The 19,616-nt window shown below is 39.5% G+C and overlaps 1 protein-coding gene across 1 annotated transcript in view; it reads right to left on the bottom strand.

The window, feature by feature from the left end:
- The window catches only part of LOC111161922 (E3 ubiquitin-protein ligase HERC2), a 232,403-nt gene extending 219,075 nt beyond the window's left edge, over positions 1-13,328 (bottom strand). Inside the window, exons 1-2 of the mRNA XM_022525994.1 lie at positions 13,254-13,328; positions 12,577-12,679 (exon numbers count right to left, since the gene is read on the bottom strand). Coding sequence (XP_022381702.1) covers positions 12,577-12,648 — 72 coding nt within the window. The 5' untranslated portion in view covers positions 12,649-12,679; positions 13,254-13,328. The remainder of the gene's footprint in view (positions 1-12,576; positions 12,680-13,253) is intronic.
- Between the last annotated feature and the right edge of the window lie 6,288 nt (positions 13,329-19,616).

The following is a 19,616-nucleotide window of genomic DNA, read 5'->3' as shown; positions in this document are numbered from 1 at the left end:
GCATAATAGTATATAAACAATGCTAGCTTTGCATAAGATACAAGAAAAAAGACATGCACATGTGCCCTAGAAAGATAAACCAGGAACAAATAATAATGATTACCTACAGAGAGACACCTGTGACAGAGGAACATGGGCACCAGAGATTAACGAAAGCAAGATTTTGAGTAAACTTTATATATTTTTACTTCTAAAACATATAAGTAATTTTCATCTTCAAAAATTCAAATTAAATCATAAAAAGGAAAAATCTACAACTGGCAACAAGCAAATTAACCTGTGTTTATCACGGAGAAAAGTATTTCAGGGATCTTTTCATTATACATCTTCAGTCAAATATACTCTAAGGGAAAAATATCTTCAACATTATTCACTGGTCTTACTGATAATCATAGTATTGATATTAAAATCTTTGAACTATCTCATATATATTGTGTGATACAGCAATGTTAACAAAATAAAACATATGTTTATAACAGTTATGTTAGTGTTATTAGAAACAAAGCTTTTAAGTGTAAAAGAGATAAAAAATCAAGGACATTTTTAAGAACAAATTGGACTGGAAATATCATTACAAATTTACATTTGAACAAAACTGCTTGGGAAGGACCCAGAATGAATGACAGACACTGAGAGCAATGAGTACACCCAGAATCCAGACATCAGTTTTTTGGTTTTTTTTTTTTTAAAGATTTTATTTATTTATTTGACAGAGAGAAATCAGAAGTAGGCAGAGAGGCAGACAGAGAGAAGGGGGAAGCAGACTCCCTGCTGAGCAGAGAGTCCGATGCGGGGCTCGATCCCAGGACCCTGAGATCATGACCTGAGCCGAAGGCAGAGGCTTAAACCACTGAGCCACCCAGGCGCCCCCCCCAGACATCAGTTTTTAAGTCTCACTTTCCAGTAAACAAAACCTGGGCTCTTGGAGAAAAAAGGCTGATGTCATGGTCAAGGCAAACAAGATGAGCCTAGAATATTTTGTGTTTGCACCCTCACCCCAAAAAAAGCTGTGTAAGGCCTTATGGGAATTCTACTGGCCAAAATTAAAACAATTTGAGCATCAAAATACATAACTGCAGTGGACTGCAAAAGTAAATAAAAACATGAGTCCACACTGATATTCAAAGAAAAAAACATAAAACAGAAGTACTCTCACTTGTCAGTATTAGGAGTCAGAAAAGGCTCCCCAGAGCAAGCAGCCAACGAGGGCAAGGGCATGGTAGACACCCAGATGAGGCATCCATTCTGAAAAGTGTAGGTACAACAGAAGCCCTCTTATCAGAAACACAAAACACTTTTCACTAAAATAGGCACATCTGTTTGGCCATCTTTTAACGAAAGGCCAGCACCTTTCCTTTATTTGTAAGTCTACTAACTCATTCCTTGTCATCATTCCAGCATGCACCACCCTTATGAAGCATCCACTATTTCCAGTCTCCATTTCTTTACTTTTTTTTTTTTAAGATTTTATTTGTTTGAGAGAAAAAAAGAGAGCGTGCAAGCACGAGCAGGGGAGAGCAAGAAGCAGACTCCCTGCTGAGTAGGAAGCCCAACGCTGGACTCAATCCCAGGACCCCAAAATCATGACCTGAGCCAGAGGCAGATACTTAACCTAGTGAGCCACCCAGACACCCCTCCAGTTCTTTAAATGTAGCAAGAATTAAGGGGCACTCTGTCAGTAATCTCAATATAGAATTCCTCCAGACTTTTAAGACATTTTCCCCAATCCTTTATAGTTCTCTTTTACCTAACCTGTTCAAGTAACTTTTTTAGCATCTCACTTTTATCCAAAGCACGTGTAGTAAACAAAACTCTAAGACAGCCCTTAAGTGGTTCACCCATACTCTGTGTAATGCCCTCTGAGTGTGGGTAAGACTCGTGGAGAATAAAATGGGACATCACACCTGTGACCAGGTTTTGTTTCCATCTATGGTAAAGGTAAAGGAATTTCTCATATACAATTAGCGCCCCACAACTGTTGATTTCTAGTTATCAAAAGGAAGATTATCCTGGGGCCTTACTTAATCAGGTGAAAGCCCTTAAAATATGGGGCCATCCAGAAGAGACATTTTCTACAGTCACAAAGAGGGGAGCTGCCATGGGCTACCTATGCAGAGAGGTAGCATCTAGGAGCCCATGACTTCAGTTCCCAAACTGCAAGGGACTAAATTCTGCCAAGGAGCACCCAATGAGAACCCAGATAAGAGCACAGCATGGCTAACACCCTGACTACATGCAGCCTGTTAGACCCAAAGCAGAGGACCCTGCTAAACCTTGGCCAGACTCCTGACCCACAGAAACTGGGAAAGAGAATAAACATGAGTTCTTTTAAGCTGCTAAATTTATGGCCAGTAACTTTTAACATAGCAACAAAAAACCAATTCAGCATCCAACTTAGTTTTCATAAAAGCAACAGCTTTCTTTCAGCACACATATTTTATGTGTTCACCTCACTAACAAGATAATTGCCATAAACACACTTAGAACTAAAACAGAGGACTCTTGATACAACTGGCAGGGAAAAAGTAAAGAGTGAGGCACAACCTTGTGTTTTAGTGAGGGAATGGAAAAGCTTGGCTCATTTGCTCATTCAGGTAAGAGGAAAGCTAATACTGCTAGGGTTCAGTCCAGCTCCCACACAACCACATAAGGATGGGAGGCAAATAGGAACCAGACTAAACAGCCCCATGCGTGCTGTACCCTGGCAGTTACATGCCATCTTTAGATGGTCCAGGGAATAAATGAGCATAATTTAAAGCATAATTCAGTATCAGTGCAACAGATGGATGCAGAGGAAGAAACTAGAAACAGAAAAGAATTTAGGAGGCCTCTGCCAAGAGTCTCCCCAAAAAAGGGTGACAGCCTAAGCCAAGATAAGGAAAGTACCTAAGACATTTCAGATCAAATGAGACAGATCAGATGTGAAAAGAGACAGGGAACACAATCAGATAAAAAAGAACCAGCTCAGTGTTAATGATTCAGATTTGCACTATGAACATGAGCATGGAGAACCTCTCCCCACGCACACCTGCATACACTCATACGCACGGCCACATATGTATATACATATGTGTACACACACACACACACACTGCAAATACAAATCCAGTTCTTAACAGAGCGTCAGGAATTAGGACACTAATTAGGAATTAAAGACACTAATTAGGAAATTAGAGATTCAAATCTGGAGTCATCAGCAAATGGGATATAGATCGTGACCTGGTGGAAATGCCAATGTCCAAAGAGAGAGAGTAACCAACATTCTCAACCCTGATTACACCTTGGGATTACCCATGAAGTGACTCTATCAGTGGTTTTGGATACAGTCCAGGATGAATAACCTTGGTGTTTAGAGCTATAAAAAAAAGAAAAACAAACATGAATTAAAGAATAAGTCAAGGAAGAAGCCCAGTTTATGTGGAAACAAGAATTGTTACTATCATGTCAAGAGGAAGCAAAGTAGGGCAGAAGCTGTGTGGAAGGCGGAGCCTGGGTATTTTGAGGGACACATACTGTAGAAGCCTCCTAGGAACTGAGGACACAAAGATGTAAATGAGCCATGGACCTGAATAAACACCATTTAAAAGCACAATGGTCTGGGCATCTTAAGGATTTGAGTAAAGAGGAACAAAGGCAACAAAGCAAGGTTCCCTGGAGGAGGGCATGAAAGAGTTAGGATGTGGAAGGCAAAGATGAGGCTTAGGGGAAAGCATTCCAGAGCAACAGAAGGAAAGCACGGAATCCCAAAGAGAAAGCCAGGAAATCAAAAATAATCACAGCACTGTAGAGGAAATAAAAATTAGCAATCTGGGAATTTAAGAGTATCTGTACAACAATTATTAACTTGTCCTCTTTTTTTTAAGATTTTATTTATTTATTTGACAGAGAGAGAGACAGCAAGAGAGGGGAGTGGGAGAGGGAGAAGAGGGGAGTGGGAGAGGGAGAGGGAGAAGCAGGCTTCCAGCAGAGCAGGAAGCCTTGTTGTGGAGCTCGATCCCAGGACCCTGAGATCCAGACCTGAGCCGAAGGCAGATGCTTAAAGACTGAGCCACCCAGGCACCCCTAACTTGTCTTCTTTAATAGCTAACTTACATTTAAAAATACCCAATGGGTAATGATACAGGTTTTAAATTTTAGCTGTTTCTGGACAGAATCCAGATGCTTCTAATTAGTTTACTTGGTCTTAGGTTCCTTTTCGAATTTCTTCTCACAGTCTTACTTTATACCTCTAAAATGACATAGCAGGTAAAGTCATTTCCACCCTGAAAAGCAGACAATAAGAGGAGTATTAACAGGCCCAGTTCTAAGGGACAGTAAACTCAAACTCAGAGGCTCAATTATTTGACCAGGATCACACAACACTGAGGCTATGAGAAGTAGGATTTGGAAAAAGGCCTTATGCCCAAGCTTGTTCTTCTCTCACCAACACCACAACATCACCCACACAAGCACGAAAGAGGCCTGGGAGAGCCAATGAATCCCCCACTACTACTGCTGGTGCTACCGACACTTAAACACTAAACAGGATTGGGCAAGGGTTAGTCTATTAAAATGACTACTTCAGAGGGTGCCTGCCTGGCTCAGTCAGTAGAGTGTGCAATTCTTGGTCTTGGGGTTGTAAGTTCAAGCCCCATGTTGGGTGCAGAAATTACTTAAAAATAAAAATTTTTTTTTATTTATTTATTTGACAGAGAGAGATCACAAGTAGGCATAGAGGCCAGCAGAGAGAGAGGAGGAAGCAGGCTCCCCGCTGAGCGGAGAGCCCAATGTGGGGCTCGATCCTGGGACCCTGGGACCATGACATGAGCTGAAGGCAGAGGCTTTAACCCACTGAGCCACCCAGGCACCCAAAAATAAAATAATTTTTAAAAATAGACAAAATGATTACTTCAGAACTGTATAATTATGTAACAGAATCCAAAAAAGAATATACCAAATGCTTAAGTGACATTTTGATTAACTTATAGGTTAGAAAATGTTTTACTTTATTTTATTTTATTTTTTCAGTGTTCATTCATTGTTTATGTACCACACCCAGTGCTCCATGCAATATGTGCCCTCCTTCATACCCACCACCAGGCTCACACATCACCCCCTAGCCTCCCCTCTAAAACCCTCAGTTTGCTTCTCAGAGTCCACAGTCTCTCATGGCTCATCTCCCCCTCCAATTTCCCCCAATTCACTTTTCATTTTCTTGTCCTAATGTCCTCCATGTTATTCCTTATGTTCCACATATTTTACTTATCTTTAAAACATGCCTGATATGTAATCTGTTCAAATACTTACAGATACTAAAGTAAAGATACCTGGCTTTTTTTCCCAGCCTAGCAGAAAAATAACAAGCACCTGTTAAACACAGGACAACATATCAACTCCAAAAAAACTTTAAGAACAGGTTTCTTTAGCAACTGGGGAGGTCAGACAGAAACATAAACTACCTCTGTTTTAAGACATAGGGCGGTTAGGAATACAAAGCCTGAGACCCAAGAGAGGAGTACAGTGCAAAGAACCTAAGGCTGCTTTCCTGAGAGGCACCTGCCAATTCTGTGAGCATAGCTAAGACCAAGAACTGAGCAGAGATGCTGAGGGACAGGCTTCAGACAGGGTCCTCATGGGGGAAAGGCCTGTTAAACACACCATGCTTTGAATGAAACTTCAAAGGGCCACATACCAGAAGTAGGTAGGGGTGAGGTAGAAGCAGATGGCCTTCCTAGGGAAGGAGCCCAGTTTTTAATCATCTCAGCCCCCAACTGCACTGCAGTGACCTTGGACTGTTAGTGCTGTTGGATTGGTAGATCTCCTCCAGAGGAGGAAACTGTCACCCAGGGCCTCAAATGATCACAGTAATTTGTCATATATAGTATCTGAAACTCAAACAAAAATAATGGGTAAGGCAAAATGATGTGACAGAAAAATGAAAAAAATATATAGAAGACAACAGAAACAGATCAAGAATAGATGCAGAAAACAGAAATACAGAAATGGACTTGTCCTCAAAAGGAGAGCCTGAGCAATGGATTTACTTGGCAGACACCAGCCCAGAGCGGTGGGAGGCAGGGAAGGGGGGACAAGAGAACACACGAAGCACAAGACACAATATGTTACCACATGGGTAAGCAAACTAAGGCCTAGACTACAGGCCAAATCTGGCCCACCATCTGATTTCATATGGCGCCTGAGCTAAGAATGGTTGTTGAATTTTTCAATGGTTGAAAAATAATCAAGGAAAATATTTTGTGACACATGAAAATGATGACATTCAAAGTTCAGTATTTATAAAGCTTTACTAGAACTCAGACACAGTTGTTTATGTATTGTCTGTGGCATGACAACAGCAGAGTTAAGTAATTGTTACAAAGAACAGAGGACTCACAGAAATATTTGCTATCTAGCTCTTTACAGAAAGTTTGCTGACTCCTATTTTACTGCACTGGCCCCTACTCCACAGTGAACAGAAGATACAGAAGGTTGTCTACTAGGCACATTCACTAAGCATGTGGGACTCTTCTACAAGTTTTATAAGAAGAAATCATGGAATAGTCCAAGGGGGGGAAGAAAAAAAAAGGAATTAAAATACCAGTGCCCTTACCAGTCCTTGCCAAGAGGTGAATGTTCAGTCCATGGGGCTAACTCCTACTCCCCAGCACCTTGTAGCCTATATCATTGGCTCCATGGTAGGCAGCTGGGATGAGGTAACCCACACCCTGTTGTGTAACATTACATTCAAGACTGAAATGGAAGGGTCACCAATGGGCATGCTAGGTGTCAACCCAGAGGGAAGGAGAGACATAGTCAATATAACTAGAACATGGTAAGTAAAAAAAAAAAAAAAATACAAAACACTTGAAACTAAACATTTAAAATAGATGCATCTCACTAAACTATACCTTATAATAACTATAAGTAACTATACATTATTAAAATTCATTTAAACAAAACCACGGAAATTCGAGAACCAAAAAATACACTAACTATAATTAAGAGCACTGAATGAGATGAAAAGCAGACTAGGAAGTCCTGTGCTTCTTCTGCCTATGAAGGATTAACTTCTTTATGAATTACCTCTCCACTATAATGAACTAGAAAATCAAACAAAATATACTGCAGCCCAGAGCGATGATCCCTAAGAAGGGCAATGAATGAAGCCCTACAGCTGCCCAAGCTTACTGCCTAGAAGCAGCTTCCAGGATCCATCACGGGAAAGGGGAACCCAAATAGAGCTGAGAGCCAAGGAGACAGATCAGCTATAAGTAGGTTAAAATGACAAGGAAACAGGTGAAGGGGGATCTGCAGAGAAAGAGTGAACTCCAGAGATGGGCAGAGGGGACCCCTTCAGTCTTGGGCTGAATACTGATTTGAGCATGGGCTGAGAAAACTACCAAGGCTGGGAAAAGAAGCACTAGAAAGTAGAAGGCAGAATCCCCATGATTCCCAGTCTGAGAAAAACTTGTTTCCATCAATCAGAATGAAAAAGACCCCTATCACACCACTTGGAAGAGTCCTAAGAAGGCAGATAAATTAGTGCATGACTAGAGGTTGTGCTAGATCAGCCTGAACAAACCTGAGGATCAAGATTCGAAAAAATTAAATTGATCCCAACTAACTTACATGAATCCCAGACAAAACTAATGTTCTTTAAAGAAATAAAGCAAAATCCAGCACAGAACAACATAATATATACAATGTCCAACATTCAGTAAAAAATTACCTAGCATGCAAACACACCCCATGACCAAAGCAATCAATCAAATGACAGAAGCAATAAGAGAAATAAATCCAGATGTGATAGAGATGATGGAATTAGCAGACAAGAACATTAAAAGCTCATTATAGATACATCCCGATGCTCATGAATAGGAAACTATGAACCTGGTAAGTGAAATGGAAGATATGAAAAGGACCCATATGGAACACCTAGAGATGAAAAATACAACTGAAGTGAAAACTTCAATGCACAGGATTAATAGATTAGGTACTGTAAAACAGATTACTATAATGTACCATGTCTAAGCAGACAGCTATTATATGTTATCTCCCTTTTAAAATTCATTTATTCTAGGTTCCAAACATAACTGCAGGTGTAATGACCACCATCAGACTTCATGTTAATCTACAGTCATTCGGTCATCTAAAGATACTTCTCTAGGAAGAGCTCATGGGAACAGTATTTATTCATTGATAAAGTTGTGTCCTTTTTACCTGAAAAGTCAGTTTTGCTAGAACATAACATCCTTGCCTCACATTTTCTTTTCTTGGGAGTCATAAATATGTTACCGAATTTTCTTCTCCAAAAAAGTCTTCTGATTAGATCTGATGGTAAACTCATTATCTTTCCCTTATAAATATTATTAGTCTTTTCTAAGAACCAAAAGTTAATTTTTTTAAAAAATTTTTTAAAAGATTTTATTTATTTATTTATTTGACAGACAGAGATCATAATAGGCAGAGAGGCAGGCAGAGAGAGAGAGGGAAGCAGACTCTCTGATGAGAAGAGCCCAATGCGGGGCTCATTCCCAGGACCCTGAGATCATGACCTGAGCCGAAGGCAGAGGCTTAACCCACTGAGCTACCCAGGCGCCCCACAAAAGTAAATTTTTTTAAAAAGACTAACAAAATGTATAAATCCCTGACAAGATTAATCCAAAATATAGAGAAAATACAAATAGCCAAAATTATGAATAAAAACATGAGCTATGCTACCTATCCTACAGATAAGAAAGTAATCAGAAGACGTCATTATGAATATTAAGTTACCTGTATTTATAAAATTCTTTAATTTCTACATCTCATCTGTCAACTGGAAAACCTGAGAATAGAATTTACCAAGATGATCACGTTTATGTTCTTTAATCTACTGATATCCTAAGCATAAAGTAACAATATATACATTTAACAATTTTAATTTTAAAATTTAACTTTTATCTTTACTCATTCTAAAGTGATTAGAAGAAGAGACAAATAAATGATTCGAATTTAATTATTAATATACTCAACAACTCTGACGAACTGCAAGGGCATTTACACTGTGAACAAAACCATACTAGGGGCGCCTGGGTGGCTCAGAAGGTTAAGCCTCTGCCTTCGGCTCAGGTCATGGTCTCGGGGTTCTGGGATTGAGCCCCACATCAGGCTCTCTGCTCGGCAGGGAGCCTGCCTCTCTGCCTACTTGTGATCTCTCTCTCTGTGTCAAATAAATAAAATCTTAAAAAAAAAAAAAGTCACATACTATATGATATTCTCAAAATGGCAAAATTAAAGAGATGGAAAACAGATTAGTGATTGCCAGGGGTCAGAGATGATGGGGGAAGGATGGTGTGACCTATAGAGGGGCAAGAGGAAGGAAATCTTTGTGGTGTGATTACACAATTGGCACAGAACTCTGCATACACTCTACCAATGTCAATTTCCCGATTTTGATACTGTACTGATAGTTACATAAGATGTAACCACTGGGAGAATCTAGATGAAGAGTATACAGTGACCTCTCTACTTTCTTTGCAACTTCATTTGAATCTATAAATTATTTCAAAATAAAAAGTTAAAAAAATTGCATCATACATATCTAATATCATGCTCTACTTCAAAGAATCCAAAAATAGAAACTGCAGGAGATTCATCTGAGTACTGATTATGCAAGAAAAAGAAAACACCATTCTTGGATCCATGCTCAAAGACACACCCTTAGCCTTACATCAAAACTAGCAAATAAATGTGCATATATGATTTAAGAATTAAAAAGCTTTTAAGGTATCATATACCATTTTTTATAGATTCTTTGCTTAATTGACTTTTCGGTCCATTGAGAAGCAAGCAATCACATCAGACAGGACTTTTACTTTAAATATAAGAATGGTAATGGTAGTGATTATGTAGCTAACATCTCTTAGCTCTATTTTATTGCCTCTTCAAGAGAGTTGCAAAGGAAATGACAATACAAGGTACTCCACACAACAATCAGAAAAGACTGCTGAAAAAGTAAAAAGCATTATATATGTAAAAACCACTTATATGGCTGCCATACAACTGCCACTCCATTTAAGGCACCTTGTTGCAACATCGTAGACCTAATACATCGTAGGTCTAAACATCTATCAACAAGAAAGCCTAGGATTAGTGTTTGTGTTCTTTATAATATACACATATTAAAAGTTGTCACAGCCTCCAAAAATATTTCCTTTCTAAAGTCGCTAAAACCTTCATAGGCATTTCTTTTTTTTTTTTTTTCAAGATTTTTATTTATTTATTGGACAGACAGAGATCACAAGTAGGCAGAGAGGCAGGCAGAGGGGGATGGGGCGGGAAGCAGGCTCCCTGCTGAGCAGAGAGCCCGATGCGGGGCTCGATCCCAGGACCCTGGGATCATGAACTGAGCCGAAGGCAGAGGCTTTAACCCACTGAGCCACCCAGGCGCCCCTTCATAGGCATTTCTTTTTTTTTTCTTCTTCATAGGCATTTCAAACAAAAATAGCCATAGAAAATAGTTTGCTAAATCCTGTGGCTAAGAAACATTTCTACCCCACAAAATATAATTAAGGTGTCAATTCTGTTCCCAATACAAAAGCCCTACCTAAGGAATGGGACACATCCCACTCCAGTTGGGAGAGATATCCCCAATAGAGTAAGAGTAAAAGCTGTTAGTATAAGGCTTGCATCTGCAATGTGTGCCTGCAAGAAGGATTCCAAATAGTGAAACTAAGTCTAAAGTCATTTGTTAGGGTAAAACAACATTTGCTCCTCACATTTAATAAGCAATGCTGGAAAAACTATATAAAAACAAGGTCAGAGATCACTTTTTTCACATTAAATAACTTCAATACCTACAACACATTTTCCCGCTGGGGCACACTCCAAAACCTAGGTCTTGGGTACATGGGTGGCTCAGTGGGTTAAGCCACTGCCTTCGGCTCAGGTCATGATCTCAGGGTCCAGGGATCAAGTCCCACATGGGCTCTCTGCTCAGCAGGGAGCCTGCTTCCCCTTCTCTCTCTGCCTGCCTCTCTGCCTACTTGTGATCTCTGTTAAATAAATAAATAAAATAAAATGAAAAAACAAAAACAAAAACAAACCTAGGTCTTCTTCATGTATTCCTAAGATGAGTTTGGATGACTTTTGACTAATATTTGAAATGTCTAAGAAGAGTTAAGCACTGTATATTACACTAAATAAATCAAAAGTAAAATAGTAAGTACTCTAAGGCATAAGTGGTGTTTCTTTTTATTTATATCTGCCTAACTCATCATAGGCACTCAACTCGGTATTAAACTGGTTTTAGATCAAGATGCTAAAACTCATATTAAGAAGTTGTTCAATTATGATTAGGAAGAAAAACTTCATTGGATAAAGTTCTTTACCGCAACAAGTTCTACAAAATACACAAATACTAATAAAAAAATGAAGTCTTGAAGTCAGTTTGCCTGAATCTCAAGATTTCAGAAATAAGAAATTACTCATCTCACCTCCCCGCCGACCACACTTAAAAAAAAAAAAAAAAATGACAAAGGAAAACAAACAGTAACTGTTAAATAAAAAGCAACGTGCAAACAAAAACCAAACAGTCACTACTATGCCAATTCTTGCCCCAATTCTTTGTGCTTTAATCTAACATTACCCCATTATTAATAACTATCCCAAAATCCACAACATAGTTCTAAGCACTTGGCTCTCACACCTACTAGGATGCAACACTTAAAAATAAATAAATAAATAAAGGTAACAATACTTCACTACAAGTATCTATGATCAAGTGCTTATAGAATATATGAGTCTTCATAAACTGTGACGCACTATGTAAGATTGTATTGAAATATGTAGGTTACTTGAAAAATACTTAAAATGGTTAACCTTAGGAAAGAGAAAGAAAAGCCATATATACTATGAAATATTTCAGACATTTCTTTTTGCTGTTAATATGGAGTTACAAAAGTAGTTTTTCCAAACCATCTGCAAAGAAAACTAAGTTGGGGTAAAAAAAAATTTTTTTAAGTCTATAGAAACATTACTGCTATTATTTACTTGATAATTTCTGGACAAGCTTACAATTACATTATTAAAACAATAGACAGTCTAAGGCCAACATTTTGTTTCCATACATTCTTTATGTGAAAACCTGAGCACTCCTCTTAATAAGACCAGTCACAAAAATAAAGACCTCAACTGCATTCTTGTCTCCCCAGAAAGACAAACACAGCGTCCCATGAAATGAGTTTCTGCAGGACATAATACGTTACTACATGTTCCTCCCCTCATTAACTGAACATCTCAAAACAATCACTAAAAGTCAACAAGGTTTGGTTAAGAATACTACAGACCTGTTAAAAATAATAATATGAAAAATGTTTGCATAACCAGATCTCAAGTTTCTTGCACTTACACATAACTGCAATTAAAATGTAGCCACACACAATCTATAAAAACTGATACAATAAAGGTGCATTTTAAATTATAGGAAATAAACTTGCTTCTCTAATATGCAAGATACGATCTGCATCCTCTTACTTATCCTATACAAAACCTTAACCAGAAATTTAAATATGGAGGCAGGAACACACCAAGAAAAAAAGCATGTCAAAACCCCACCTGTATATCTGTTTTCAACCATTTGGAGTCAAGTCGAGTCTGGGCAGCCAAACAGAAAGAATCAGAGGGCATCTTTTCTCCAGTTCCCTCACAGTTGTCAGTCCTGCAAGTAAAACATAAATGTTGGAAGACCTAAAGCTTTTCAAAATTGTACAAAGACCCTCCCGCAAGGTTTAATGCGGCAAAAAGAACAGAAAGATGGGAGAGGAGAACAGGTGGGGGAGGGGGGAGAGAGGAGGAGAAAGGAAGAGAAAGATGGAGAGAGACAAGGAGGAGGATGGAAGAAAAAGCCTACTTCCTATACAGGTAAGAGCCACACACGGGATTCGCCTGGTTTCTGTACTACGTCGGCGAGACCTTGAGAATAGACAGTCACCGGAGACCAAATCACAATGTCATCCCCTTCCCTTAAATCCAAAAGGTAAACACATAGAGGAGACAGGAAGCCCACATTTCAACGACAAATGACAGTAGCATGCACGTCGGCGGAAAAAATCCAAAACAATAATCACTTTGAAATGGAAAGACAGCCCGAGACTCGCGCCGCGGGCGGTCCGCGCAGGCCCAGGTCGGGCGGCCGCGCCAACGCCCGCTGCGCCCCAGCTAGACCGTACCCTGGGTTCTGACCCGCACAGCCCTAGCGGCTGGCCGCCCTCGCCGCCCCCGGGGACGAGGACCTGAAGCGCAAAGGCCCCGCCGCCTCCTTTCGGTGGCGTGCGGACAGAGCCTCCAAGCCGCCACTGGCTCCGCCGGCGCTGGTGATCACGGTATCTCTCGCGACCCGAGGGGCGGACCAACTCCGGACTACCGCCCCCGCAGGCCAGCCAATCACAGCGAGGTTGTTGCGTTGGACCAGCCAATGTGAAAGAGGACCCCTCTCGCCCTTCCTCCCTACTCCCCTGTTTCCTTCAATCGCTCATCTTCCTCCTTGGGGTTCATCCCTTGCGGTCATGGCCAACCGCAGGCGCCGGGGGGCGGGATTTCCGCCGTACGCAGGCACTCCTGTCCCGGGTTCCGCACAGCGCTCGCGAAAAACCTGGGGGCGCGGTAGGACATGAGGTGACTGAGGAGCTTCAGCCTGAAGGGCTGAAGGTATGTGCCATGGACGCACGTACAGGGCAGAAGAGACCCGAGGCTGGCTCCTGTCGGCTAGAGACTCCTCCTGTCTGTCCCACTGAAAGCAGCTAAAATCCTAGGCTGAATTCATGGAATGGCTGGTCGCAGGGGTCTTGGAGAAAAAAATCAGAGTTTTTTGCACTTACACATAACTGCAGTTATACACCATAATACCACCACAATACAAATCTTAAGAAATTTCACAATTGAAGTCATACTTATGTACTCTGACCATAATGGAATTAAACTACAAATCAGTAAAAGATAACGGGGCGCTTGGGTGGCTCAGTGGATTAAGCCTTCCGACTCTCGATCTTGGCTCAGGTGTTGATCTCAGGGTGTTAAGTTCAACCCCCGCCTTGGGCTACACGCTCAAAAATAAAAATAAAAAATTAACAGGACTATCTCCAAATACTTGGAAATTAAGCAATACACTTTGGGTAATCCACAGGTCAAAGAAGAAATCTCGAAGTAGAACTATTTTAACAGAACAAAAGTAAAAAGATAACGATTTATGGGATGCAATTAAAACAGTGATAAACATGAAATTTATAACATTAACTGCTTTTCTTTGAAAAGAAAGGTCTAAAATCAAGTATCTAATCTTCCGTTTCAAGAAACTAGAAAAATAAAAGTAATAGTACATCCAAAGCAAGAAGAGGGAGGAATTGAGACAGGAACAGAAATAAAGGAAAATGGAAAAACAACAGAGAAAATCGTTAAAACTAAACGCTGGTACTTTGAAAAGATAAAAGGCAGAGGACGCCTAGGTGGCTCAGTGGTTACACATCGCACTATTAATTTTGGCTCAGGTCAAGATCTCAGGGTCCAGAGATAGAACCCCCCACATCAGGCTCACCGCTCAGCAGAGTCAGCTTGGGATTATCTCCCTCTCCCCCTTTCTCTGTGCCTCCCCCAGCTCTCTCTCTCTAAAATAAATAAATCCTTTTAAAAAAATGATTTTTTTAAAAATCCTTTTTAAAATCCTTTTTAAATTCCTTTTTTAAAATCCTTTTTTAAAAAAAGACAAAAGATATCTGATAAGTCTGCCAAAAAGAGAGAGAGAGAGAGAGAAAGAAAACATACAGGTTACCAATATCAGGAATACCAGAGAAGATATCACTAAAGACCCCCACAGGATTAAAAAAGAGGGTAAGGGAGGGGCACCTGGCTGAGTAGGTCAGAAGAAGTGTGATTCTTCTTCAGGGTTGTAAATATCATTCCTGCGTTGGGTGTAGACATTACTTAAAAACAAAATCATCAAAAGGAGAGTAAGAGAATACTAGGAAAATTCTACACATACAAACTTGATTATTTATATGAAATGGACTAATTCCACAGAAGTCGTACACTACCAAAATGAAAAAGATAACCTGAACAGTACTATACCCACTTTAAAATTTGAATTCACAATTAAAAACTTTCCAAAAAAAGAAATCTCCGGGCCCAGATAGTTTCCATGCTGGATTCTGGTTCTACCAGATATTTAATAAAGAAAGAGCATCAATTCTATATAAACTCTCCCAGAAAATTGAAGAGAAGTAAAAACTTCCATTATATAACCACAGCATTACCCTGATAACAAAACTAAAAAAAGACATTGCAAGAAAACTTAGAACCAATATCTTTCATGAACATTATATATGAAATTTCTTAGCCAAGTTTTTGCAAATGGATTCCGGCAACATTAGAAAGGATAATACATCATAACTGGGGTTTATCGCAAGAATTCAAGATTGGCTTAACATTCAAAGCTAAGTGTAATTCACCATGATATCATCTCAATAGATGAAGAAAATGCTTTTAGCAAAAATCAACATCTTGTAAAAAAAAAAAAAAATCAACATCTCGTAAAAACTCTGCGCAAACTAGTAAGAGAAGGAAATTCCTCAACCTGCTAATGAACATCTATGAAAACCTACGTCCAAGCCAAAACAGTCTTGAAAAAGAACAAAGTTGGAGGACTCACATTTTCTGATAATAAAACTTACTACAGGGGCGCCTGGGTGGCTCAGTGGGTTAAGCCACTGCCTTCGGCTCAGGTCATGATCTCAGGGTCCTGGGATCGAGCCCCGCATCGGGCTCTCTGCTCAGCGGGGAGCCTGCTTCCTCCTCTCTCTCTGCCTGCCTCTCTGCCTGCTTGTGATCTCTGTCTGTCAGATAAATAAATAAAATCTTAAAAAAAAAAAAAACTTACTACAAAACTATGTTAAACAAATTAGTGTGGTACTTCCATGAGAATAGATATGTAGATCAACGGAATAAAACCCAGAACCCAGAAATCAACACTCATATATCTGATCAATTGATTTTTTTGGTTCTTTTGTTTGTTTTGTTTTTGTTGTCATTGTTGTTTTAATTAACATATAATGTATTTTTTTTTTCAGGGGTACCAGTCTGTGAATCCTCAGTCTTACACAATTCACAGCACTCACCATAGTAGTCAATTGATTTCTTTCAAGGGTGCCAAGACTATACAATTGTGAAAGAGTAGTCTTTTCAATAAATGGTACTTGGAAAGCTGGATTTTCACATGCAAAAAAATGAAGGTGGATGCTTACCTTTCACCATATATAAAAATTAACTCAAAATGGATCAAACTTAAATGTAAGACCTACAAGTATAAAATTCTTAGAAGAATACATGGAGAGCAAGTTTTATGACATTGGATTTAGCAATGATTTCTTACATATGGCACCAAAAGCACTGGCAACAACAACCCAAAAAGGATGAGTATATTTAAAGTTTTGTATATTCCTAATCTTATTTCTTATCCCTACTCTTATCTCTATCTTTAGGTCCTTATTTCTCATCTATTCCTTAACCCCCACCCCTGAACCCTGTGGAATTTACAGGCATATTATTTTTTTTAATTTTTTATTTAAATTCAATTAGCCCCCCAAAAATAAATAAATAAATTCAATTAGCCATCATATAATACATGATTAGTTTCAGATGTAGTGTCAATAATTTATCAGTTGTGTATAACACCCAGTGCTCATCACATCATGTGCCCTCCGTAATGCACATCACCCAATTACCCCATCCCTTCCCATATAGTTTTCCTTCCCTTCCCTTGTGATCCTCTGTGCTGTTTCTTATATTACACATATGAGCAAAACCATATGGTAATTGTCTTTCTCAGTTTGACTTATTTCACTCCACATAATACCCTCCCATTCCATCTGTGTCGATGTAAATGGTAAGTATTCATCCTTCCTCATGGCTAGTAATATTCCATTGTATATAGCACATCTTCTTTATCGATTCACCTGTTGATGGACATTTGGACTCTTTCCATAGTTTGGCTATTGTGGACATTGCTGCTATGAACATTAGGGTGCAAGTTCACTACATTTGTATCTTTGGTGTAAATACCTAGTAGTGCAATTGCTGGGTCATAAGGTAGCTCTATTTTTAACTTTTTGAAGAATCTCAAAACTGTTTTCTAGAGTGGCTGTACCAGCTTGCATTCCCACCAACTGTGTAAGAGGGTTCCCTTTTCTCCCCAACTTCACCAACATTTGTTGTTTTCTGTCTTGTTAATTTTAGCCATTCTGACTTGTCTGAGGTGTTATCTCATTATGGTTTTGATTTGTATTTCCCTGATGCCAAGGGAAGGGGAGCATTTTTTCATGTGTCTGTTGGCCATTTGCACATCTTCTTTGGAGAAATGTCTGTTCATGTCTTCTGCCCATTTCTTGACTGGATTCTTTGTTTTTTGGGTGTTGAGTTTGATAAGTTCTTTAATAGATCTTGGATACTAGCTCCTTATCTGATATATCATTTGCAAATATCTTCTCCCATTTGGTAAGTTGCCTTTTAGTATTGTTGACTGTTTACAGGCATATTCTTATCATGTTACTGTTCTAAGATGTATAGTCTTCTGTGGAAATCAGTGGCATTTTATTCTTCCACATGCATACATCTTAGGGCATGAAGTGGATCCCTGCCACTTTTAGATCATTATTCCATCTGCTTCACTTAAAACAAAACAACTTCTTTGAAACACTTGATATCAGATTATATCACTCTCATATCCTGATTGCAATAAAACATGCTACTATCCATCAATTTCCATGTTCACTGAAGATTTAAGCACTCCACTCATGACCTTTATACCACTGCTACCACTGGCCCATTCTCAGGGCCTTTCCTAACACAGGCATCACTCGCTCAGTGTCCCTGCCTCTCTGTTCCTCGTGGCCTTACTTTTAAACCTCCTGCTTCCTGCTCCACCTGCACCACTCACCACCCTGATCTGTTCCATTCATGAAATCACCTTGAAGATCACAATTGTGAGCCTCTGACTCTTAAATCACTGGATCTTATCTTTCTAGTTCAATTCTTCTAGTAACTATGCAAACAAACTTCAACTCTTCTAGAAGTCTGGCCCACAACCTCACTTTCCTTTTTTGCCAAGTTAGATTTTACAGCCCAGCATATGCCCATAATCTCTAATCACTTATTCCTCTTTCTATCCACCCTGGCAAACAGCATCCATTCCACTCACTTAGTATGTGGCTGAACTCCTGAGACACACATCTGCATATCTACTCCACGGACTCTTCCCTTCCCCTTGTGCTGCACAGCTATCTGGTACCAAGGATACAACAGGCCTAAGAAACAAAAGTCAGCCAGCTGGGGTGGCAACAAAGTGGAAGGATGGAAGAAGGCCCTGGAAATCATACATGCACCATTGGCCCAATCTTGTGTCCATCCACCCCAAGACTTACTGAGTTTAGAAGTAGATAACAAGCAGATATTACCACAGCCAGGAACACCCTAACTGATGAAACAAGTTCTCACCATGAAAATTGCCACAATAACTGTCTGCAGTTTCCCCCTTCCCTTCTGTTACTGTGAATAAAGCTTCCTATATCTCATGGATAGACAATCTCCCTACTAGTGCTCTGGGTCCATCCCTTCACCTATCAAGGATGCCATTCAGGTATTAGACTCTGCCTTTCCTCCCTCCACCCTTCCATGAGCATCTCCTTCTCTGCTGCGTCGGTTCTATCAACTTACAAATATGCCTAAGATACTAGTTTTAAAGACCTTCCTATGAACTCCATGTATCCTTCCAGAAGCCATCCTATGTCTCTGATTTTTTTAACAGAAAAATTCCTTTTCAAATGGTCTCACTTTCTACCTCTACTTCACCTCACTCTTACATAAAGCACAACAGTCAGGCTTTGTTCCTATCACTTCACTGGAATTCTCTTACTGAGGTTACTAATGACCATCAGTTGGCCAAATTTCATGTCAGCTATCAGTCCTCACCATATGTACACTCCCAGTAGTATGTTCATGGTTGCTCACAATTTCATAAATGAAACATTTTCTTCACATTTTCCAGATTCCTCCTATGTGATGGAAATCCCTCATCAGGTTATTTTCCTGACCTTGCTCTGTTGGAATGACCCAAGCTTATTCCTCAGCTCTCTTCTTTATCAACACTCCCCAGGTAATGTCATCTAATCTCATGACCTTCAATATGCTAATAACTCCCAAGTTTGACATCTTTCATTAAATCCAGATGCACTGATGCCATTATTTTCTTTATTTTACTAAAAGATGTCAAAGAAAATGGCATAACTATGTCACAACTGCCACTTGTCTGATAGCCCATGATAATGGGATGTACCCTGATTTCAGAGATAATAATATACAGAAAATGTGTACCTCAAAATTGAAGACACAAGATATATAGCTCTCCAGTTCTAAATTCCATAGTCCTACATCCATTGACCCACTTGGAAGAATAATATGTACCTCAAAATTTAAAAAATCCAAAGTCAAATGTAGAATCTCCCCTCCACATCGCCTATTCCTCTCAGTAAATAGACACCATTCACCCAGTTACTCAGGACAAAAATTTTGTAATCATCCTTGACTCCTTTCTTTCTTTCACATCCAAGATC

This window comes from Enhydra lutris, unplaced genomic scaffold (genome assembly GCF_002288905.1).
Source record: "Enhydra lutris kenyoni isolate GAN:26980312 unplaced genomic scaffold, ASM228890v2 scaffoldscaffold87, whole genome shotgun sequence".
Classification (NCBI taxonomy): Eukaryota; Metazoa; Chordata; class Mammalia; order Carnivora; family Mustelidae; genus Enhydra; species Enhydra lutris.
The sequence above is the reverse complement of the archived record's forward strand: the minus strand, read 5'-3'. Positions and strand labels throughout refer to the sequence as shown.